At 36.4% G+C, this 25,833-nt stretch overlaps 1 protein-coding gene across 2 annotated transcripts in view; it reads right to left on the reverse strand.

Annotated features, from left to right (window-relative positions):
• Nucleotides 1–7,953: 7,953 nt before the first annotated feature.
• The window catches only part of slc6a3 (solute carrier family 6 member 3), a 30,425-nt gene continuing 12,545 nt past the window's right edge, over nucleotides 7,954–25,833 (reverse strand). For both annotated transcript variants that reach the window (XM_057835445.1, XM_057835446.1), the window contains 9 exons: nucleotides 24,927–25,030; nucleotides 22,173–22,297; nucleotides 19,887–19,999; nucleotides 19,424–19,552; nucleotides 17,406–17,505; nucleotides 13,435–13,535; nucleotides 10,229–10,396; nucleotides 10,057–10,128; nucleotides 7,954–9,937 (listed from right to left, as the gene is read on the reverse strand). In XM_057835445.1, coding sequence (XP_057691428.1) covers nucleotides 9,914–9,937; nucleotides 10,057–10,128; nucleotides 10,229–10,396; nucleotides 13,435–13,535; nucleotides 17,406–17,505; nucleotides 19,424–19,552; nucleotides 19,887–19,999; nucleotides 22,173–22,297; nucleotides 24,927–25,030 — 936 coding nt within the window. In that variant the 3' untranslated portion in view covers nucleotides 7,954–9,913. The remainder of the gene's footprint in view (nucleotides 9,938–10,056; nucleotides 10,129–10,228; nucleotides 10,397–13,434; nucleotides 13,536–17,405; nucleotides 17,506–19,423; nucleotides 19,553–19,886; nucleotides 20,000–22,172; nucleotides 22,298–24,926; nucleotides 25,031–25,833) is intronic.

Here is a 25,833-nt window from a genome sequence, read left to right on the forward strand (position 1 = left end):
CAGAGTTTCCAAAGTTTACAGTCATATAAAATTATTATAAAAAGCATAGAAACAGACAATCATGGCGCACTTAAAAAAAAAAAAAAAGACATAGAAAAAAAACGGTTAATTCAAAGGAATATTTCCATTAAGCATGAAAAAATGTCTCTGCATAGAGAAGAGACTGCCTTGTTAGGGCTGCCTTGTGCGTACTGCTGCACTTGCAGAGAGCTGCGCTAAAGAGCCCAACTGAACTCCACTTAAGAGCCAACCCTCTAAGGAGCTAATCTGTTGGGATGTGTCTATGGGAACAAACATTGCTTTCCCCATTCGCAGTAACAGTCAGGTAATACTATTGCGATGTGTTGGATGTGCAAACCTAAGGGTCATGACCAAGTACTCCAAATCCGCGCAACCATCCAGAGTAAATGCGCAGTGTGCAAAGCACAACCTCTCTAAAATAAAATAAAATAAAATAAAATAAAATAAAACAAGAATAACAGACATGTGATGTATAGGTTGCGAGGCTGTTACAGAGAAGGTTAATTGGGCATCAAGAGACCCAGTGGAAGCCTAGGTTGCCTGTGACATCCGGAAAGTGGGACAAAAACATGTTTGTTCTAGCGACAATAGTTGTAGTGTGAAACAACAGGGAGATCTCTGCACAGCGTGACCATATAATTGCCAAGAGGCACGATGTATGAATTCCATACATACAGCTGTAAATACGATGTTTAAGGCAACAAAAAAGTACTATAATGGTCATGCATGCAATCATATTATTTCTATGACTCTGTAATTCTAGGATAGTGGGTAACACTTTATAGTAAGTATCCATTATAACATAACTATTCAATACATCATTACTGAACTGTTAATAAATGGTATACAGTGGGGCAAATAAGTATTTAGTCAACCACTAATTGTGCAAGTTCTCCCACTTGAAAATATTAGAGAGGCCTGTAATTGTCAACATGGTCAAACCTCAACCATGAGAGACAGAATGTGGATAAAAAAAAAAAAAACAGAAAATCACATTGTTTGATTTTTAAAGAATTTATTTGCAAATCCTGGTGGAAAATAAGTATTTGGTCAATACCAAAAGTTCATCTCAATAATTTGTTATGTACCCTGTGTTGGCAATAACGGAGGCCAAACATTTTCTGTAACTCTTCACAAGCTTTTCACACACTGTTGCTGGTATTTTGGCCCATTCCTCCATGCAGATCTCCTCTAGAGCCTTGATGTTTTGGGGCTGTCGTTGGGCAACACGGACTTTGAACTCCCTCCTCACCCCGTGGCATCAAAATGATAACAAGAACGGGGAGTAAAAATCCCAGAACCACACGGGGGGACCTAGTGAATGACCTACAGAGAGCTGGGACCACAGTAACAAAGGCTATCAGTTACGCAATGCGCCGCCAGGGACTCAATTCCTGCACTGCCAGACGTTTCCCCCTGCTGAAGAAAGTACATGTCCAGGCCCGTCTGTGGTTTGCCAGAGAGCATTTGGATGATCCAGAAGAGGACTGGGAGAACGTGTTATGGTCAGATGAAACAAAAATAGAACTTTTTGGTAGAAACACAGGTTCTCGTGTTTGGAGGAGAAAGAATTCTGAATTGCATCCGAAGAACACCATACCCACTGTGAAGCATGGGGGTGGAAACATCATGCTTTGTTTTTCTGCAAAGGGACCAGGACGACTGATCTGTGTAAATGAAGAATGAATGGGGCCATGTATCGAGAGATTTTGAGTGAAAATCTCCTTCCATTAGCAAGGGCATTGAAGATGAGACGTGGCTGGGTCTTTCAGCATGACAATGATCCCAAACACACAGTCAGGGCAACAAAGGAGTGGCTTCGTAAGAAGCATTTCAAGGTCCTGGAGTGGCCTAGCCAGTCTCCAGGTCTCAACCCCATAGAAAATCTGCGAAAGTCTCTCTAATATTTTCAAGTGGGAGAACTTGCACAATTAGTGGTTGACTAAATACTTATTTGCCCCACTGTATTGTTAAGTGTTTTTTTACAGTTTGCTGTAATGTATGGATGTTAATTAAATTCAATTTATCCTGTGTTTAGCACAAAACCTTTCCCAAACCTATGGATTTGTATGACACTATTGTATTTTGTTGCTCTGCCATGGGATGGCTCAGTACGTGTGTTTCTATGGATTAAACAAAATGTTCAACATTTCATCTGTGTTGTTTCTTTGGTAAAGTACAGCACACAGAAAGGTCTATGAGTGGAACAATCTTGAGGTACAAAAATTTGAAATTTTTAATATCAAGTCCAATTTCTGTATCTTTAACTTGTTCAACATATTTTCTGTTCTTCAAAGTTCAGTAGATGGTTAGCACACTATTAGCAACTGATCTGTAAAGTATGAGTGAATATATTAAGTATTAGTTCTAGTTATATATGTTATTGGGACATTATTCTAAAGTAGCACTTATTCCTCATTTACTAACAATTAAGAAATGAGGAGTCGTTGCAACTTTAGAATATCCCAATAACATAAATAAACTATCAACTGATAATTAGGAAATCATTAGTTAGTCATTTACTAATAGCTTGTTTATGGTATAATACTAATTTTTAAGGTGTAGGTATAAATAATTGATTTAGAGCTTATGAGTCATTTATTACTCATTAACCATCAGTTTGATATATTAACTATCTATAAGGCATTATTATAAACAACAAACTGTTAGCAAACAATTAACAAATCAACAATAAATTATTCAACAGTTTACTAATTATCTATTAACTTGTTATAACAGATAGTTATTATATAGTGTCACTGGATACTGTATACATGTATGTGTATACACGCACACACTCACGCACATCCCCCATACACACACACTGCCCGACCCTCCCAAAAAAATGTCACCACCAAAAAAAAAAAAAAAAAAAAAAAACAAAAAAAAAAAGCCATTAGCTTCCATTACAGCTCAGATTCACTGTGGCATTGTTTCGATAAGCATCTGCAATTTCACAAGATTTATTTACACTCAGTATTGCCTTATTTTTGAAAACTGCAAAAGCCTTCTCCAGTACTTATCAAATATACTCAATGGGGTTAAGGTCTGGACTCTGTGGTGGCCAATCTATGTGTGAAAATTATGTCTTAGGCTCCCTGAACAAGTCTTTCACAATTTGAGCCCGATGAATCCTGTAATTGTCATTGTGAAGTATGCTCGTACCATCAGGGAAGTAAAAAACACATTGATGAAAAACCTGGTCATTCAATATATTGATCAGCTGACCTCATTCTTTGAGCACATAGTGTTGCTGAACCTAGACCTGACAACTGGTGGAATGTCATGAAGTAAAAGTACTTCGTTACTGTATTTAAGTACATTTTTGTCTATCTGCATTTTACTTGAGTACAAATATGAAGTGGTACCTTTTACTTTTATGTCATTACATTTTACAGCACTTATCTGAAACTTTTACTCCACTACTTTCGAAATTGTCGCCTGTGTTGCACGTTTTGTTTTCGGTTTTCTCATTGTGAATTGATAGTTTCGTTTTCATGCCTTCGGCGCGATCGATAAGCCCCGTGAACTGTACCTTGATTGAGCACGAGAGACATCAATACAAGTACAAGCAAGATTAGGCAGGTGAACAACATTTTGACCAACAGTAAGCAGCGCACCTTCAGATGGGTGGGTGCTGCACATTCTTGTACATTAGGTGGGGGTATGAACTAGACCAAAGAATGAATTATTTCGGGAAATCGTGCGGGTCACGGGACGGAAATAATACTCAAAGGGAGTGGGATGATGATTTTTGTCATGTTTTCGTAATGTTCTCAGTTGGTTTTGTTCTAAGTTGTTCTTTATGACGCATGTATTCTCAGTTCTTTATGGCGCATTAAGGAGTATACAGTCTTTCTGACGCATTAGGAACGCACAATATTTAAGGACGCCTGTGTGTCTCAGCTTTATCATACGATTGACTTGTTTACCGCTGTGTGTGCCCTCATCTTCATGCTTCTCAGGTTGTATCTTACTTTGATCAGTTTGGGTTTTTGTGCTCTGTTTTCTATTGGACTTTGTTAAATTCGTGTACTGTATGGCATGCTTCCTTTATTTTACTTTTTGTTAAATACAAACTTATTCGCTATTTCTGATCTCTGAGTCTGTGATTCAGATCTACCTAAATGGCTTGCCGTTCATCACAATTTTCACTGTGTTAAAAAACTTAAGAGGACCGAAGCGTCCAGTTTTGTAGTTTTATTTTCATGAGCCAACACTGTCTTGATTTGCGTTGGCACGCCAAAAGAACTACATATTCCAATACCCCAAATTTCCAACGCTCCGACATCCCGCTTTATATTTGTGCAGACTCAACATGGCGAACAGTCAAGGTGAAAACCCAAATTATGACGCATCGAGTAAACTGGAGGAGGAAGGTCCAATATCTTGAGAGTGAAACGCGACAGTGCCACTATAAAATAAGTGGCGTGTAAAAATGTGTGGGTCTAGTAGTAGTGACTCGGAGACGAGTGGTTTCAGTCTAATTTTAAACTGTATTAAACACAGTAAACTGAAAAAAAAATCCATTGACTTTCCTAATGACCAACTTAAAGGTGTTTTTAAAATAAGTAAAAAAAAAAAAATACAGGAATGGGAGTAATTATGACTGGGAGTAGGACGAAATGGGATTTACTTTTTGACTAAACTTTGATTGGGATGGAATGGGAGTTTTTCTCTGGGAGCGGGAGGGAACAAGAGTGAAAATCCATTCCCTATTCATGCTTTAGTATGCACCTGATAGTTGTGTCTGTGTCTAAGTGTCTGTTTACAGTGCGGTCAATTTTGTTTTTTTTTATATTCCGCACAGTTTTAAATAAAATTAAGCAGTCAATGAATTTTCTGGTTTTCTTTCTATATTAGCTCATATTTCACATTTTTGCATCGACAGAAAGTACTTTTACGTTTTACTTGTAAATTCTAAAGCAAGTACTGTTGCACTTTGAGTAATGTCTTAGATACTTGTACTTTTACTTAAGTTATTTTGCCCCTCTATCTGTACTTTTATATCAGTAAAAAAAAAAAAAGTGAGCACTTCATCCACCACTTAACCTGACAAACTACAGCATCCCCATATCATAAAACTGCCCCTACAGGCTTGTACAGTAGACTCTAGGCATGATAGGTACATCACTTCGTCTGGGTTACTTATCCTGATGCACCCATCACCTATCACTCTGGAACAGGGTAGATTTGGACTCATCCGAACACAAGACCTTCTTCCTTTGCTCCAGAGTCCAATTTCTAACATAACTGAGAATCTTTGGAATGTGCTGGAGAAGTCTTATTGCAGCAGTCCGACTCCACCATCATCAATGCAAGATCTTGTTGAAAAAGTAACGTAACATTTGTGAGAGATAAATTTTGGGACATTTCAGAAAATTATCGAATAAATAGCAGGGAGCATTGCTATGTAGCGTAAGCTGAATATATTTATATATCGTGGAGTTCAAGGACCGGGGACTGGGAAATAAAGGCTAGTTGCTAATAGCTAATAATAATATAGCTGGTGACCCACAAGTGCCTTTGCGATGAGTAGGTGGCACAGCTAATAGCTTCAACAACAACGGACTCAACATGTGACCCGTCTGCCACAATCAGTGTTGTCATGGATTACTTAAAAAAATAATTTAATTACTAATTACTGATTACAAATGATAGAATAAAAATATATAATGTGACCCGGAGTAAATCAGCATATTATGATGATTGCCTTTGCGATGTATGATTCCTTTTGTAAGTGATTATAACAACTTCTTGTTTGCTTCACCACTCTGACGCCTGCTGCCTCATAGTCATAGTAACCATCATCATAATGCTACAACTGCAACACATGTTAAGATTACCATTTTTGGGCAAGTGGCTCATCTCCTGAGGGCAGGGACTGGCCAACTCTACTCTCACGTGATGCATCGCTATAAGAGCTGGGGATATTTCCTGCTTCGTCAGAGTCTGCTGTGGGTTGTGTACGGACGCCCAGCCTGTATTCCTCTGCAGCTCTGCCAGGGTGTTAGCTCTCCGCCCGCTTGTCAACGGTATGATTTTTGATTGCTCAAAGGAATATTTTGTGTGCTTTAACGGTAGCGCGGGGATTTTAGAAGTGACAATCTATATCTAGCGTTATTGTTGTTACGTGTTATGCTTGTTCGGTAGCGCGGGGATTTTAGAAGTGACAGTCTATATCTAGCGTTATTGTTGTTCTTGTTTAACGCGGGTATTTTAGAAGTGACCATCTAGATCTAGCGTTATTGTTGTTGCGCTTGTTTTGCTTGCTTTTGTGGGACTGTAAATAATAAACATCGTATATTTTGCAAAAGTGTGCGTGTTGCTGAGTCACTGCGAACCGGGAAATTTTGAGGAAAACACACCTCAAAAAAGTAATCTAGTTACTTTACTGATTAGTTTATTTTTGAAGTAACTAATTTACTTTAAAAGTAACTTATCAGTTACTTTTTACCATTTTTTGTAGTTTTGCTGCCTCAACATAAAAATGACAACAGAAATGTCATCGTGTGTAATTGAATTTTTCACACCTAATGTAAAAAAATTCTGAACTTCCCCTTTAAAATAAAGACCTAGCCATTAAAATGTTGTCAATAAAAGTTAATAAATAATAAAATAAATTAATAAAACAAACAACAAAAATTAATGAAATGAACAAGAATCCTACAACGTATTTCATAATGGGTCAAAATCATTTTTCGAACAGATCATGTGACTAGCACCTTAGAGACTATCCTTAGCTTTGCTTAGCCAAAACTATAACTAAGGAGGCAAGATGGATATTTAGAATTTCTTTAAACCTAAGCTTTTAAAAGCTACCAACAACAACAGAGCTTGAACAGTTGATTGAACACGAACAGTGTCAAGATGTGTAATATATATATCACAACAAAATAGTAACGCACAGGCACTAAGGATACTTTAATCAGATTACTGGCTTGGAAAAAGAACGCGTTAGATTGCTCGTTACTGAAAGAAAGTAATCAGATTACAGTAACGCGTTACTGACAATACTGGCCACAATAGTCAATTTTCGTTGTAGTTTTGGGTGAAATGTTTTTTCTATTGACGAGTCCATTTCAACGGTTCTCTCCATTGAGCTCACGTTTTCTTGACAAAATCCTCGCTGTGGTACTCTATGGAAATGTGTGCAGTGTTCTAACATTAAACTCCAATGACTCATTACAGCTGTACAATACGCAAATGTATACCATATTACTTAAATCACTCGAGACTCGTGAATGTAATGTAATGGCCTTGCGACAGTGCGAACACTTTGTGTGACGTTACTCTGATCAGGAAAAGTCTAGCAGAAAAAGTACAGGACAGTTTGGGACTAAAGCCTTTAGCATGTTTCAGGCGATTACATGAGTAAGTTGGCCTATAGAAATGGAAAATACAATTTTGACCTAAGTCGCCATTAAACAAAATTAGATTCAGTAATTTCAGTAATCCTGACTGACCTGAAAGAGGAAAGGTTTAGTCAGATTAGACTTCAGACAGTGAGAATAAAAATGAATTGTGTGTTTTTGTCAAAATAAGATTTTGTCAAATATAACAATATGCAATTCTATTTTCTAACCACTTGAGGTTGCTAGAGTACAATATAGTGTACTGCAAGGGAGCGCATACGCTATTTAAATTATGGTGTGGGATAAATGCTGTTTCTTTTGTAGAGGGCTTCACGACATGACATTAATTACAGTACAAAGAATTTCATAGCAGACACATATTTTGCTAGTTTTGTGTGTGTCCGTGCCTGTCTTTAATAATACAAAACCAGTCTTAGTAAAATGAACAGACACACTCCTAACAGCTTTGGCAAGTTCATCAAACTATTTGCAAAGGTTAAAATATCACGTCATTAGAATGCGAAGACAGTCCCATGGTCATGATGATATTGAGAAGGTCATAGTAGAAACATCACATGCACCAGAAGGCGATAAACAGCAACACATGCGTATATTTCAGGACCTTTGAAGGTTTAAATGTTTTGATTGAATGCAGCACTTTGTTAGTCAACTTAGACTTTATTGTCCCCTTAGGGAAATTCTTTTACACAGCCCCGTCTCCATTTGATATATTGTTGAAATATTTGAAATAGGATTTCTTCTGCTTTTGGGTTAGACGGTAGCTTATTTGGATTATCCATGTATTTGCCATTAAGATTTTTTAGGCTATAATATGTAACCAACTTCACAGCAACAAAGCAAATACTGTTTAAATACATACATATACATACATACATACATACATACATAGTTACTGTATATACTGTACCTTGAATAAATGTGTCATCTGTCATGACTCATAAAATACAATACAATACAATACAATTTCTCAGCAATACATTAACTCATTGATAGATATCTATAGATAATTGACCTTAAAATTCTTATTTTCACTCCATCCATTGGCAGGTAAGCAAAGAGCAGCCTCTAAGCAGTCTGCAGAGTGCGATTTGATGAGTAAGTTAAAGCTTCTACTGATTGAAACATGCACTGTCAAATTGGTGATACAAATAAACATGAACAATTCACCAAAATAATATGACAGCTCAGTTAAAGTTAAATCTGGATCTTTTCTGTGTCTTTGGTTGTTTATATCAACAGTCTGGTGGATTGATGTAATACTGGCCAAGTGCCAATAGAGACATTTTATCCTACAGTATATATATGTATATTTTTGCAGTATTTTCAGAACAGTCAGCATGTCAGTAGGATTTTTACTGTGATTACACCACAAACGAATTGACGCTACAAATCGTAATAAATGTTCTACTTTCGACAGCTTTGATGTGCCAAACACCTTTTTGTAAATTTTACAATTACAATTTTATCCTGATGATATTACATTTTCCTTCTTGCAGAATTATAGCTTTATATTAAATTATAACAATTAGTAGAATAACGTGGCAATATAATTTGTATTTCAAGTTTATTGAAATTGTTCTATTATCTCAGTGTAAACGATATTTGAATTGTTTCTTCCGTGTTACCTAATATAAATTTTAATAGTGAGGATATTTTATATTTTACTTAAGATTTTAAAATTTAAAACTTTCCGAAATGTAATACTAAAGACGTGGTCTATATTTTAGTGGCGAACCTCATTTTAGGAATTATTGTAATTTGTGTTATTTTACTTAAATAATTCTGATAACTGTTTTTCAGTACAGGTATAAAGGTATAAAGATGCTTATAAAATGTGTGAAATTTACTGGAGCTGCATGTGTTTTAACAGTCATTAATAAAAGACAGTACATTAATTGAATGAAACAGTGTAGGCTTTTTTAAAAAGTTATGAATGGTTTAAATGTTGATATCATTTGAGAAATAAAATCTAATTATAATTAGAACATTTCAAATGCCAACCACTTTAATTTGTTTTGAAACTTTGCCATCCAAGTAAAGGAAAAGTGTTATCTAATCGTCCTGCTGCTTCAAATATTTATGATAGCATTATTTGTAGTACCTTCTGTGTCCCACTGTCCAATTGGTGCTCCCTTCTCAGCGCCTTTACTTCACATTTTTATCATTTTATAAGATATATCAAATAAATTATTACGTGCAAAGTGAAGATGACTAACATGCTGATAGGTTACACAGCGTCTTTTTGAGGACTTTTGTATTCAGAGAAGTTGCAGGTTAAACATCACAGTACCAGTTTCCAGTTCACTGATGTCAAACCAAAATGGGTTTACGCACAACTTCACATATGCACAGTTGAAATCAAAATCACACTACAATTTCTTACAACATTTTTTTCTGGCACTTTTAAATTTCTCCTGCTTTAAACCCTCTTTCACGTCTTCCTCATATTTCACAACTTTGCTGTGCATGCGTTTATCCATCTCTCCTTCATAAAGAGTAAATTTTAACTTTAGCATTCAAACCACCAGCCAGTGATGAAGCTAAGTAAGTTGGGAAAAAGAAAATGGGGCAAACACGTAAACAAACAAAACATAACATACCAATTAGTCAATTGTATAAAACACTTTCAAGAATGTAACATGAAAAAACTATGACTTACTGTGAACTGACGAACCTCCCCGTTGTCTACCAAATGATGTTCTGTCTCTGGAGTGATGGCATAAGCAAGCCTCTGTTCCAGTAGAAAGAATGACGTAGGGGGAAAAAATTAAAAAATAATTATTCCACTTACACTGACACTTGACAGAGAAAACACGACTGCTTGGACCTACGTCACAAAACTTTCCAGGTAGGCTACAAAGTTTGTAGATGGCGTAAAGTGGCACCATAGTCATCGATGAAATGGCCAGGCACCATCCCATCACATTAGCCCAGGGGGGAAATGTGTAGGATCCATAACTGGGGGGGTTAAATGTTGCAAAGCTCACTACCACCATAAACTAAGAGAGAGGTTTGAGAGAGGATGAAAAAAAAAAAAAAATCAGATAAAATCACATCACCAGATCATGCATGTTATTTTCAACAAATATGATGAAGCTGGAGTCACTGACAAATAGCTCTCAATTTAAACAAAATTTTTAAAAAATTGGTGCCCGTACTCTAAATCATCCATCGGTATAACCTGTTCTGGATGTAAACCGCATCTAAAACAATCTCAACTGATGTACAATGAAAAATGTATTAATCTATTGTAATATTTAAAAATTAAGTGTTTTTTTTCCCTATGTATTACCGGTTATTTTTCTTTTTATAATGGTTATGTGCCAACCAAGGAATATATTCAAATGTATCCAGACCACTCATATCAAAATAGACATACTGTTGTACAGTGCAAAACCTTTACACCACCATTGCTATCTTAAGAAATGGTATAATTTTGCTAAAATGGCAGTTAAATGGATTTGAGGAAAAAAGAAAAAAAAAAAAAAACATATACGTACAGTATATATATACTAGTATATATTAGGGCTGTCAAACGATTAAAATTTTTAATCGAGTTAATCACAGCTTAAAGATTAATTAATCGTAAAAATCGTAATTCAAACCATCTATAAAATATGCCATATTTTTCTGTAAATTATTGTTGGAATGGAAAGATAAGACACAAGACGGATATGTACATTCAACATACTGTACATGAGTACTGCATTTGTTTATTATAACAATAAATCAACAAGATGGCATTAACATTAATATTCTGTTAAAGTGATCCATGGATAGAAAGACTTGTAGTTCTTAAAAGATAAATGTTAGTACAAGTTATAGAAATTTTATATTAAAACCCCTCTTAACGTTTTCGTTTTAATAAAAATTGTAAAATTTTCAATCAAAAAATAAACTAGTAGCTCCCATTGTTGATGTCAATAATTACAGAATGCTCATGGTCCATAAAATCAGTCGCACCAAAGCGCCAGCAGAGGGATACAAAAAACACAAGTAACAAGTGGACATGACACTGCTGTCATTTTAATCTGTTTGAGCGCGGCATGTGCGTTAATTGTGTCAAATATTTTAACGTGATGAATTTTAAAAATTAATTACCGCTCGTTAACGCGATAATTTTGACAGCCCTAGTATATATTATTCATATATTTATATACCATATATATTATTTGAACACCCTGCTATTTTGCAAGTTGTCCCACCATGAAATCATGGAGGGGTCTGAAATTTTCATCGTAGGTGCATGTCCACTGTGAGAGAGATAATCTAAAAAGAAAAATCCAGAAATCACAATGTATGATTTTTTAAAGTATTTATTTGTTTGATACAGCTGCAAATAAGTATTTGAATACCTGACAAAACGAACGTTAATATTTGGTACAGAAGCCTTTGTCTGCAATTACAGTGGTCAAACGTTTCCTGTAGTTTTTCACCAGGTTTGCACACACTGCTGGAGGGATCTTGGCCCACCAATCAGTCAGGTTTCTGGGCTGTTGCTGAGAAACATGGAGTTTGAGCTCCCTCCAAAGGTTTGCTAATTGATTTAGATCTGGAGACTGGCTAGGCTATGGTAGAACCTTGTTAAACTTCTTACAGAGCCACTCCTTGGTTTTCCTGGCTGTGTGCTTTGTCATTGTTATGTTGGAAGACCAAGGCACTACCCATCTTCAATGCTCTGACCGTAGGAAGGAGGTTGTTCCCCAAAATCTCACAATACATGGCCCCAGCCATCCTCTCTTTAATGCATTGCTCTCGTCCTTTCCCATGCACAACAAACACCCCCAAAGCATGATGCTACCAGCCCATGCTTCACAGTAGGGATGGTGTTCTTGAGATAGTGCTCAACATTCTTCTTCCTCCAAACATGGTTAGTGGAATTATGACCAAAATGTTCTATTTTTCTCTCATCTGACCACACAACTTGCTCCCATGATTCCTCTGCATCATCCAAATGGTCATAGGCAAACTTAAGACGGGCCTTGGCATGTTTAAGCAGAGAAACTTCTGTGCCATTCATGATTTCAAACCATGACGTCTGAGTGTATTACCAACAGTAACCTGGAAACGGTTGTCTCAGCTCTTTTCAGGTTATTGACCAACTCCTGTCGTGTAATCCTGGGCTGATTCCTCACCTTTCTTTGGATCATTGAGACCCCAAGAGGCGATATCTTACATGGGGCTTCACTCTGATGGAGATTGACCGACATGTTTAGCTTCTTCAATTTTCTAATGATTGGTCCAACAGTGGACCTTTTTTCACCAACCTGGCTGGCAATTGCTCCGTCACCCTTTCCAGCCTTGTGGACGTGAACGATTTTGTTTCTGATGTCTTTGGCCAGCTCTTTGGTCTTGACCATGTTACAAGTTTGAGTCTTACTGATTGTATGGGGTGGACAGGTGTCTTTATGCTGCTATTGACCTCAAATCAGTGTATCTGATTCAAGATAATACATGGAGTGGAGGTGGACCTTTAATAGGTGGACTAACAGGCCTTTCAGGGTCAGAATTCTAGCTGATAGACAGGTGTTCAAATACTTATTTGCAGCTGTATCACACAAATAAATTGTTAAAAAATAATGCATTGTGATTTCTGGGTTTTTCTTTTTAGATTATCTCTATCACGGTGGACAAGCACCTACGATGAAAATTTCAGACCCCTCCATGATTTCTAAGTGGGAGAAGGGGGAGGGTGTTCAAATACTTATTTCCTCCACTATATATTGTTGCTGTTTGTAGGTTGTTTGTCCATCTGTTAGCTTGGAGATTAATTTGTGGTATGTGGAGGATGACAACTACAGGAGTGATACCAGGATATGACACTTTAGGCTCCCTGAGTAAGTCACACCGGCATGGTCACTCCAACTATGAACCTTTATTGTGATTCTGGCCCACTCCATAATATTACTCAAAAATCAATCTGGTACTTCTGTAAAAAAATGTGTGTCCTATTTATTACCCCAGTGTAAAACATAATTTACAATTAAATAAAAAATAAAGCCAATGAAAATGAAAGATTGACATGAGAGATGCTCACCAGGAGGAAGCACGGGCTGACAAATTTCCAACAAAGCCTCCAGTATCTGCCAGGCCTCTGACCAATCATTTCCTGGATGTCGTCACTGAAACGGTCCACCCCTAGAACAGCAGCGGGCACTCAGAATTTATGCAGTAACATGGTACAATATATGGTGAATTGAATTAAAAAAAACACACAAATAGATCTTACACTGACATAAGGACTAACTGATTTAGAGAACCTTTTAGTTTAGTGCTGACTGCCACCCTGCATGTCGGTCTGAATTTAAGATGTTCCCATAATAATTTAGTCGGGACCAATGTAAGCGGTACATATCTTATTTGGTCTTTGACAGCATTGTGTACCAGTACTTTTATATCGTAACCCCACTCCTCCTCCTCCTCTCCTCCCTAACACACTGTAAGCCAAGTGTAAATAGTAGCCTCAGTCGTTGACTGAATGCAGTTACTTGAAATACATTCTTCTATAATATTTTTTCCTCTCAAAATTGTTAAATGGGAAATTTTTGGATATATTGTATATGAAAGAGTATGAGTTACAGTATAACACAGCAACAATTCACATTTTTCCCCTAGATCTTTCCTCCCCAGAAGGCATCTCTTGCTGCTGAGGTTTTAATTGCGATGGACACCAGAACGAAAAGACCACAGTGGCCGGGGTTGAAAGGTTGTTGTCAACGCTATGAAAAAAGAAAAGAAAAAAAAGGGCTCACCGAGGCCTAAGGCTTGATTTTATCAGCCTTGCCAAGGTCGAACCCCACCAAAGTGGGCATTTCTACAGATCCCACTGCCTCAAGCCAAGATAGTATTGACTCATGCATGGACATGTGAAAGTAACCAAAGACACAAGTTCAAAATGATCTTTTTCCCCGACCTTCATATTATTATGATGATAATTTTTGCATGCTGCTGTTTAAAAATCTGGATCAATTTGATGCAATACTGTGAAAGAAAGAAAGAAAGAAAGAAAGAAAGAAAGAAAGAAAGAAAGAAAGAAAGAAAGAAAGAAAGAAAGAAAGAAAGAAAGAAAGAAAGAAAGAAAGAAAGAAAGAAAGAAAGAAAGAAAGAAAGAAAGAAAGAAAGAAAGAAAGAAAAAGAAAGAAAGAAAGAACAAAGAAACATAAAACAAAAATCACTTAGTTTTATTTTTTTTTTCTTCTTCAATGTAAAGTTTACTCCTCACTCAAGAAATACCCTGCTTTCCCTTGCAAATGCAAGGATACCACTATATTACTTTAGGTGTGAAGGGTACAAATCAAACTAAAAAAAAAAATGTAATCGACCTGTGTAATACTGAGTATATAAGTCAATTGAAGTTGCATGATTTATCATCCAGCTATGTAATTCAACGTGGACGGGAATTCGACATGCTATTGCCTTAACTGAAATATCACTACTTGTAACCATTTGCTGACTTTGCCATATTTCATTTGTCATATTGGACAACATAAAAGTTCCACACTCTAAAAAAAAAAAATCCACTGGCTCTACTTAAAAAAATTGTTGTAACAATTTGCATTTAATTTTTTGAGTAAATTCAACTAAGCAATGATTAAGTACTTCCCTTATAAATTTTCTAACTGGACTAACTCAATTATTCTAGTTGAACCATCATTATTTATTGTCCTCCACAAGCTTTATTGTGTAGAACCAACTCAATTTTTATAGCATTAATAAGAAATAAAACTACTTCATTTAGGTTGCTATAACTCCTTCATTTTAATTTCTCAACTCAAAAGTTGATGCAAAATGGTACTTTAATTTATTGAGTAAGAGCAACTCATTGATTTTCCATGCCGCTTTTTCCTCACGAGGGTTGCGGAGGTGCTGGAGACTATCTCAGCTAACTATGGGCAGTAGGCAGGGGACACCCTGAACTGGTTGCCAGCCAATCGCAGGGCACAAGGAGACATACAACCATTCAGGTACACTCATACCTACGGACAATTTAGAGTGCTCAATCAGCCTACCGTGCATGTTTTTGAGATGAAACCGACGCAGGCACGGGGAGAACATGCAAACTCTACACAGGAAGGCCGAAGCCTGGGATTGAACCCTTGATCTCAGAACTGTGAGGCGGACGTGCTAACCACTCAGCCACCGTGCCGCCTAAGAGTAACTTGTTTTTCTAAAATAAATTGGACATGGCAACTCCAGTTTTATTTGGAAAAACAAAAATATTTCAAAACTCAAAAGAATGGACAAAATGAAAGTGCAGAGCAAAACCAATATAAACATCCTAAACATTGTCAACAGTTCACTTCAGGTGCAGGTATAAACGAAAAGTGTACTTCCAGTACTTTGATTCACAGATATGGCACAACAACACACAGTGCAAAACAAGTGTACAACAAAATGTTTGCAAATGTACAAACAATATAGGGTGATTGAAAAGTAACTCCTGTTTTAAGATAATTTATTTAAATGTAAACATTTTTGTAATTTTTTCGAGTATGCTGCTTGATGTATGGTAATGAAATCTGTTTTCATTTTCTTTCTGACTGCAAATATTGTAAGGCAGAAAATGGCCAATTCTTTTCCCGTGGTAATATGCACATGTGATGGAAATTTAGGAAGTTGCACCAACTTAATAATGGAATAGAAATTAAATTTCACTCACTTAATCTTTCCCTTTGTTACGTGAAGGCAGAAAAGCTTATTCAAAAACAATATACTTTTAAGTTAATACGTCTTTCTTAATATTTAATTTTGATTAACTCCATAAAAGAAGTTACCAACTTAATAAAACAATGAATAGTAAAAAAAAGCCATTTTTATGTTGAAAAAGCTCATGTTTTCAAGTCATACCAACTAGCCTCATGAATCATTTTTTAGAGCGCATAAAGCTGCATTTAAATACTGAAATAGGTGGTGGCCATGCAGCTTTATTAAATGCAGCAATTTATCAAGTATTATAAGCATTATAGAGTGCTTTGAGCAACATTTAATGTGTGGAAAAGCACAATATGTATTCGACTCTGACAAAGTATGCTAATCTGACAGATCATTCCACTCCGAACAAAATCTGAGTCGCCGCTGATACTGAGGGTCTGTACGGCTCACTTTGTCCACGGAAAAACTTAAGTGACTATTTATTTGTTATTTAGAGATTATTTAGAAAACAAAAATTATACTTTTAATGTATATAATCCATTTTCAGAACGTTCAGTATTGTGCTTTGCAGAAGAAATTGGCCAAATTTTCCTTGAAACAAAAAAAGATAGATTAGATTTTGTCGTGAATACATATTTTTGGATTCTCTCTTAACTTCTCCCCTCTTTCAGATGCTAGTGTTTATATATTGGAGATTTTGCCCGCTAACAGTTGTCGCATCGTCACTGCCTGCTATCATGTTTGTGTTCGTGTGCATGCGGCGGTAATATGGCAACAAAGATCCTACAATACAACTTCAAGATCATAAATGTATTCAGAGCAGCATGGATGTTAATAATGATATTTGTCTATGTATTTCCAATCATAAAGAAACCCACTGGCAGTTGCAACTGAAGCGATTTTAGTTCATTATTGAATTTCCACTCAGTATTTTTAGTAAATGGATGTAAATGTTTTTTTTTCGGCAACGACTTTGCTTTTTATTTTTACTCTTTTACTGGTTAGCAGTGTACATCACGGACATATTCAAAATACAAAATGAGTCAATATTGATTGCATTTTCCCAGAGCCTTACAATTGCAGCTACAACATGATAATGATTGTGTAATAGACAGATTATGTCTCAAGCACGAGGCACATTGATGTGGCCAGACACTGAAGGGGCAACAACAATTACTGTGTTGACATTTTTGTTTCTTTACACTTAGGCCTAATAGAACTAGGTCACATAGAGTCACAGAACATCTATACGGACAGATTTCTTATTAAGGCTTAATACCACATCAGAATTGTTGGCCACGACAACATGAATCATCATCTTTTTCTCCCATCATTCCATCGCTCAGTTTCTCTCACCGTAAAACCAGGCGATACCGATGGCTTCAATAAGCACTCCAAACAAAATGGAAGTCCCTGCTGCAAAGTGGTCCAACAGAGTAAACACGTACATTCCACCCTACAGTGACAGAGAGCAACAAAGTCACAAATAATGCTTACTGCAGTATAGAGATTAAAATTGAAAGCTAAAATTATCATGACCAGCGCAAATCAAGATTAAAATATTGCTTGGAGGAGGCATTTTAGACTGTGTTAGTAATTTGGCTGAGATGTTCACTGCACTTTGGCAGTGAACATATTTGAAAACTATAATAATCATAACAATAATTACCAGAGATGCTCGATGGGCCACTGATCGTGATAAGCAAATTTCTGTGTGATTGGTTATACCCGATCCATGTCTTTTACTGATTATCAAAAACTGGCGTCTGCTAAGCAAGCCTGCAAGTCTTAGTTCATGGAGTTCTACACCTGTGATAACAACAGCCACAATTTTATGGCCCCAAATTACTTACAACACTAATACTAATATTTGCCCCAAAAAAGAAATCCCAGACTAGGCCGAGACGGTTGCAAGACCAAGAATATATTTAATCGATGAGTTTTATTTTGTTTTTATTATATATATATATATATATATATATATATATATATATATATATATATATATATATATATATGTATATGTATATATATATATATATATATATATATATATATATATATATTTTTTTTTTTTTTTTTAAACATTTTCTAGAAGTTGTTTACGTGGACGGTGGAATGTTACTAACAAATGAATTGGAGGTATGTGTTGTTATACTCAGTGCTTCAACTTATTATCAAGTTAATGACGCGCGTACATTGAAAGTCTTGACAGAAAAATTCAGTGTCCGGCCCCCAGACCAAGAGAAGACCAAAACTTTTGTGAGTCAAAGCCGAGACAAGAAAAAAACACTTTCAAGATGTGGTCTCTATAACAGTCTTGAGCGTTCACTACTTCAAGGCATACGCGAAGCTTAAGGGGGCCGAAAACGTCACTGCATGTAATTGACTTTCCAATATATGAAGTTCTAAATGAAAAAAAAAAACAACAAAAATGAATGAAATGGAAAAAATATAGTTATAATGGGTCACTTATTTTTCAAACACAATATGTGACTAGCACCATAGGGACAGTCATTTGCTTTGCTTAACCAAAAAAAAAAATAAAACCTGAGGAGGCAAGATGAATATACAGGTACGTGATTTTTTTCAAATCTAAGCATTCAAAGGCGACAACAACTACTGAGCGAGAACCAAGGATCGAAGATGTGGACCATTAAATGCCAGAGAGCACCACCAAAATGGTGATCGGAGTTTCAGTTTGCCCCACAAAACATGTTAATTGGACAACAGAGCCACCACCAAGCGTACCATATTTGATGGACGACGATCTTGGCCAAAAGCATAGGTGTCCTAAGAAGCAGACTGATTTAGAATTTTAAAAAATGATGAAAAACAAACAAACAAACAATCAAAAAAACGCTAATTTTCAACTTATTTTTATAAATGTTCCTGGCTGGAATATTCAGTCCAAAAGGATGTGGCGTCTACTTCTCCACTAGGTAAGACTAAAAAAACGCACTCACACACACACACCCAGCTGGGATGCCTGTATGTACGAGCATGGGCTAAGCTACTATCTGAGCATTTCACTTGTAAGGGAATTTTACTGCTGACACTGCTTTTCAGGGTCATCAACATTTTTGCCCCCCCGCCACAAGTCAAACTCCACCTATGCTTCAAGGACACCACCACTCTACACAAGCTTTGTAGAGAGTTGTCTACCTATTTCCGAGGTTGTTGCAGCGAGGCTTGCGCATACACAACAATCGGGATGAAGTTTTTACACAAGACTGCAGTCAAATAGTTAGCAAAAAACTCTTATGTTCACATTTCATTATATAGAGAGATTATAACAATTTCAGAAAACATTTGAAGTAATAATACAACACTTAATGTGTAACATGCCAGTATTAATATAAGCAAAAACTTGCATTTGTAACACAGAAGAGTGAGATGAGGAACGTGGCAACAACGATGAAGAGGGTGAACAGCTCTCTGTGCTTGTGAAGACATTTGAATTCATCAATTAGACCAGTAATGACAGACTCCATCCCACCCATCTAAAAGACAGAGAACAAGAGAACGAACACAAAAACTTTAACTCTAAAAGACTTATACATTGCAGTACATATTCATCTAAACATTACATGTTCATCCTTCATGAATCTCAGTACCATACCCTGTGAGTAAAGAACAGGAAAAAGAGGACATGACAGAACACGACAGGTACAGGTAGTGACCATGGCAAAGCTACCAGTGTGTGGCAGGAGTTGTTATGTGGTGTCTAAATCTAACTCGTCAAACCACACACCAACTCTCCCCACCAATCCCAAAAGAAAGTAAGAGTACCCCAACATGCAAATGTAGTGGTAAAGAAGATGACGGTATGCTTACAGCACTGTCAATGCCAAGTGTCAACAGCATGATGAAGAAGATTACTGCCCACACTGATGACCCAGGTAATGTCGCAATTGCTTCAGGGTAAATGACAAAGACCAATCCAGCCCCTGAATGGCAAGAAAAAAAAATAATGCCGAGATACATTTTTACATTAACATTCAACCCCTAGCAAAAAGTATGGAATCATCAGTCTCGGACGAGCACTCACTCAGACATTTTATCATGTAGAAGAAACTCAGATAAAAAGCTTGAAGAAATAATTAATTGGTTCGAAAGTGCAACTCTTTAGCATTCATAAACGAAATTAATGAAAACATTGTCGCGGTCAGTAATTGTTACTTTTATAGAGCAAGTGCAGAGAAACATACAGTATATGGAATCACTCCATTCTGAGGAAAAATATGGAATCATGAGAAACAAACAAAGAAATAACAATCAAAACACATCTCTAGTATTTAGTAGCACCACCTCTGGCTTTTATGACAGCTTGCAGTCTCTGAGCCATGGACTTGATGAGTATTCATCATCAATTTGGTGCCAACTCTCTGGTTGCAGTTGGCAGATCATCCTTGCAGGTCGGAGCCTTGCTGTGGACCATTTTTTTCAATTTCCACTACAGGTTTTCAGTAGGGTTGAGATCTGGGGTATTTGCAGGCCATGACATTGACTGGATTAGTCTTTCTCCAAGGAATGCTTTAACAGTTTTAGCTCTGTGGCATGATGCAGTCATCTTGGAAAATAGCAAACATATTTTCAATTGAAGGGATAAGAAAGCTGTCTAAAATTTCAATGTAAACTTGTGCATTTATTGAAGATTTAACCACAGCCATCTCCCCAGTGCCTTTGCCTGACATGCAGCCCCATATCATCAAAGACTGAGGGAATTTTAATGTTTTCTTCAGGCAGTCATCTTTGTAAATCTCACTGGAACAGCACCAAACCAAAGTTCCAGCATCATCACCTTGTCCAATTCAGATTCTTGACTCTTGAAACCTTGTCCAATGCAGATTCTTGACTCTTGACCAAGTTGATGAAGAATACTCTTCAAGTCCATGCCTCAGAGACAGCAAGCTGTCATAAAAGCCAGAGGTGGTGCTACTAAATACTAGAGATGTGTTTTGATTGTTATTTCTTTGTCTGTTTCTCATGATTCCATATTTTTTTCCTCAGAATGGAGTGATTCCATATATATTTCCCTGCACTTGCTCTATAAAAGTAACATTTACTAACCACCACAATGTTTTTTATTCATTTCTTTTAGTGTTTCTGAATGCTAAAGAGTTGCATTTTTGAACTAATTCATTATTTGTTCAAGCTTTTTATCTGAGTTTGTTTTACATGATAAAATGTCTGAGTGAGTGCTCGTCCGAGACTGGTGATTCCATACTTTTTGCTAGGAGTTGTAGTTAACATGCAGATTGTCAACATTACTTATTATGGCAATGCTTTGGTATTGGGAATCAATTTCCATTGATTTCCAATTCCAATTTCCGCACTTAGAGTTGCCAACAGGCCCAGATTGCATGGGACATCCTGAAATTTAGGAAGTTCTGATTGGTTGTAAAGTCCTGCGCAAACCGTGAGTTTTGGCAACGTTAACCGCACTGTCCTACACTTACAACAAAGGGAACACTTTACCTATTTGATTAAATCCAGGACACAAACTTAATCAAAAAGTGCAATGTAGTCAAACTTTACATAGCATTCAAATGTCATATTTCTAGCAACAATGTTAAGGGGCAAACATATCATTGCTATGTTTGTAAAGCCAGAATCTCCCAAATATTTATGAGATCATACTCTACAGCAGGGGTCCCCAAACAATTCCACATCGGGCCACAGTGGGTGCAGGATTTATTTCCGACAAAGTAGGACAACACCTTTGCACCAATCAGGTGTCTTACAAGTGTAATCAATTGATTGTAGTCAGGTGCTGCTTGTTTTTTGCAGAATCCTCATTGGTTAAACGGTCTGTGCTCGATTGGTAGGAACAAAAACCAGGACCCAAAGAGACCTTTGAGACCTTTGTTTGGACACCTCTGCTCTAAAGGTATCACACCCTTTGTGCAACCAACTTCAGTTTGTTACGAAACACTGATTTTTATTTCATGGTCTGGAGTAGAATGACATTTTATATGTATTACACACATAAAAATTGCTGTCTGTGATTTCAGCACCATGGAGAGATCATATATGCTGTTGACCAGTCACAGACATTGTAGCATTCAAAGATTGAAGCTTGAATAGAATATAAGTGTATATAAGCTAGCAGAAGCATACCATCTCGAGCGACCTTGTCCAGAGCTACATCGTGCTTGTATGACATGTAGCCAAGGAAGGAGAAGACAACAAATCCAGAGAAGAAGCTGGTCAAAGAGTTGATGGAGCTGGTGATGATGGCATCCCTGCATTAATAAAACCAAATTTAGATGAAGGTTTAACATGAAAAGACCAAATGTAGAATTTAATAATAATTAGCCTATCATCCTCACCTTGGTACAACTGACCAATCCAAGTCTATTTTATATACTGTATACCAACATGAAAAACTAGAGGAGCACTTTGAGAGAGCAGACTTCTGCCAAGCAGCTAAAATCAAAGCACCACAACATTTCTGACCTCTGTAACCTTTGACCATTTTTCTTCTCACCATCATCAACTCTGAAAATTTCAGTATAATAGGCTAATTCATTATCAAATTAATGCGAAATTGCTTTCCTGATCTCTGTGACCTTTGACCTAATTACTCTAAAAGTTAATCACCTCTTCCATTTTATATTGCAAACATATCCTGTACGTTTTATGATGATCACTTTATTTGTTCTTTAGTTGTCATGAACACAAACATACAGCCAGAAAGAGAGTACAGTGAACCCTAATGCGCAAAACACAACGGCAAATTTAAAAAAACATGACATATTACAAAACAAAACGGCAAATTCAAAAACACAACGCAAATCAAAAAACAAACACTGCAGGGAGATGCCGAGCTGACTCAGCAGAGATCATTAGCACATACTTTAGGCTGGAGTTAAACATATCGGCAAAAATACGCAAACATAAGTGAAATTTTAGATATAATGTATTGCCACTCGGCACCTCCCTGCAAATAAGTCTTCTTTCTCGTCCAATCAACAATGAGTGTACTGTTTTCGGTGGCTTTGTCTAATCAGCATAGAGTGTACTTTTTTTTTTTATTGGTACCTACCTTTTCCAGTTTCTTAATAACAAAAAAAAAAAATATATATATATATATATATATATATATATATATACTGTATATATCTATTTTTTTTTTATTTGCCGTTGTGTTATGTGATTCTTGTTGTTTTTTAATTTACCGTGGTGTTTTCTGATTTGTCATTGTGTTTTTATGTATTTGTCATGTGATTTGCCATTATTTTTTAATTTTCAGTTTTGTTTTTTGATCTGCCATTATGTTTTTGAAAGAGCCGTTTTGTTTTTTTTTATTTGCTGTTGTGTTTTCAAATTTGACGGTGTGTTTTTTTGACTTGTCGTTGTGTTTGGACTTCAGGGCTACCCTGCAGACAGACAGACAAACCTGAATACATAGCCACCGCTTATTTAAATTTCCGATTCTTTGAAGGTAATAGGTAGAAAATATCTAGCCACTCAAAAATAGTAATAATAAAAAAAAATAAATAAATAAATAAAAAGCAAAATGGCCACCATTTTTCAAGATGGATGATAATAACACTCTCCATTTTTCTATAATAAAAATGACAACAATAATAGTATATGTGTCAAATTATGTTCTGAAATATCCTAAATGCTTTTTTAAAGAAACTTTACATGTTAAAAAAACACCTGAAGAATTGTGATTTAAAAAGATATATACACTGTATATATATTATTATTATTTTTTCCACAAAATCTGAGATTGATGTTTCTTAGTTCTTCCTATTTGTGATCACATTTTGATTTACCTAATGAAAATGCAATTGGAAACACATTAATGTTATTGACAAAAACAAAAAATGTAAAAATACATTTTAGTCCATGTAATGTTTCATTAAAAATCTGTATATAGTATATATCAAAGTTGCCAGATAAAGTGTAACAGATTATTGACTTTTGTATATGCTGCTAAATGCATTTATTTCAATTAAATCAAATGCCGCATTTTTCGGACTAAAGCCGAGATTTTTTTCTTTCTGTTTGTACCATGAGGCGTTTATAATGAATCAGCTAATTTATGGATTTTTTTTTGTTTTTTTTTGTGGACAAACGAGTGTTAAACAGTATTTTCCTGTTAAAAATAAAATAATGACACTTTCATTTCATTTCACTCCACAGCCCAGCATGTCATTATGACGTTGCCACCTAGGATATGTTCAGTCTTTAACCCTAGTGGTTAGTGGTTGAGATTGTTCCATTATGAAACTTAAGGTCCTATGGTTATCTGCGCATGCTCGGTGCTTATTCTACAAACGCTCCCTTAGCAAGTTAGCTCCATAGGCTCCATTTGTGATAAAACTAGTTTAATTTCAGGTACATGCAGACTTATTATCTAAAGGAGACTTTTGTTGCCACTTGCAAAAGAGCCATTCAAGTCTAAACTAGACATATTTTAAAAGGAGGAGAGCATTGCTGCACATGTCAAAGTAGAGGATGAGCTCGGCAGAAAAGGCTGAGGTTGATACAACCAAGCGTTTCAGCAGCCCCCACTAGCAGACAGGAGACATTCGACGATTTCTCAATTTGCATGTAGCCCCCACCCCTTTAAGAAAAAAACAATACCAAAGTTAGTCCCTGTATCACAAAATCACTTCTAGCTAAAATGTGTCCTCCATTCAGGGTCTCTAAAGGATTTTTAAAAAAGGATTGTTCAAGCATGTGCAGTGTAATGAGTTCATTAATAGAAGATACTTTAGCAGTATAAATAATTAAATTCAGCTATCTCTTGCACAGTGTGGTGTCAAACACAAGGCAGGTCTCAAGGAGCTTCAAAGGGGATTGTAATTCACCTGCTCAATTGCATGTGTGAGGTAACACTGCATGAGAGTCTTTTACCTGTAGCAGTTGTTACTGAATTTGTTGTAGCTGGAAAAGGCGATTAGCACACCAAACCCGACTCCAAGTGAGAAACAGATTTGTGTGGCGGCATCGATCCAAACCTGGGGGGGTGGATGACAGAAAAGGTGCACTTGTGTGAAGCGGCAAACAAAAGGCACAGGAGAGGAAAAAAGCCATTATTAGGGATAATTGCAGGAAACTCATTGAACGGCAATAGATGAAAGATGCTTGTGAATACAGGGGTAATTTTGCAAATTACAGTGCCATGCATCTATCTAATCTAATTCTCCAATTCCATGCAATGTCTCTCTTCCCCATCTTTCCTACCTTCCTCTTTTTTTCAATAACTGAGTATTAACTTGTGGATATTTGATAATGTCAGATTGGGTTAAAATGTTTTTCTTTTGTCTGCATGGAAACACTAATACTGAATTAGCTGGTTCTCCAAAGGGTATAAGAGCTGCGATTTTTTATTCTAAAGGCACACCTGGCTATGAACCTGACCCACGAAATGTAACAAGAGTATAGTATTTTTTCCCGTATACTATATAAACCATAGTAGACTATAAGGTGCAGGTATATTTACAAAGAAAGCATACAGCTCATTGGCCTGTAAATCAATAAACCACACTAGACTATAAGTAGCAAAGTTCAAATCGTGGGAAAAAATTAGCAGCATATATTCAAAAAATATGGTAATTTCAGAGCCGCATCAACTGTCTCACTCCCTCCTTCTCTTGGTCATAGACATAAGAAGTCTTTCGGCCCTAGAACGGCACCACTTTTCAGACAATGCGTGGCGAGGTGTTTTTTTTAAATACATACAGTGGGGAAAATAAGTCTTTAGTCAACCATTAATTGTGCAAGTTCCTTCATTTGAAAATATTAGAGAAGCCTGCAATTG

This window comes from Corythoichthys intestinalis, chromosome 4 (genome assembly GCF_030265065.1).
Source record: "Corythoichthys intestinalis isolate RoL2023-P3 chromosome 4, ASM3026506v1, whole genome shotgun sequence".
In the NCBI taxonomy this organism is placed as follows: Eukaryota; Metazoa; Chordata; class Actinopteri; order Syngnathiformes; family Syngnathidae; genus Corythoichthys; species Corythoichthys intestinalis.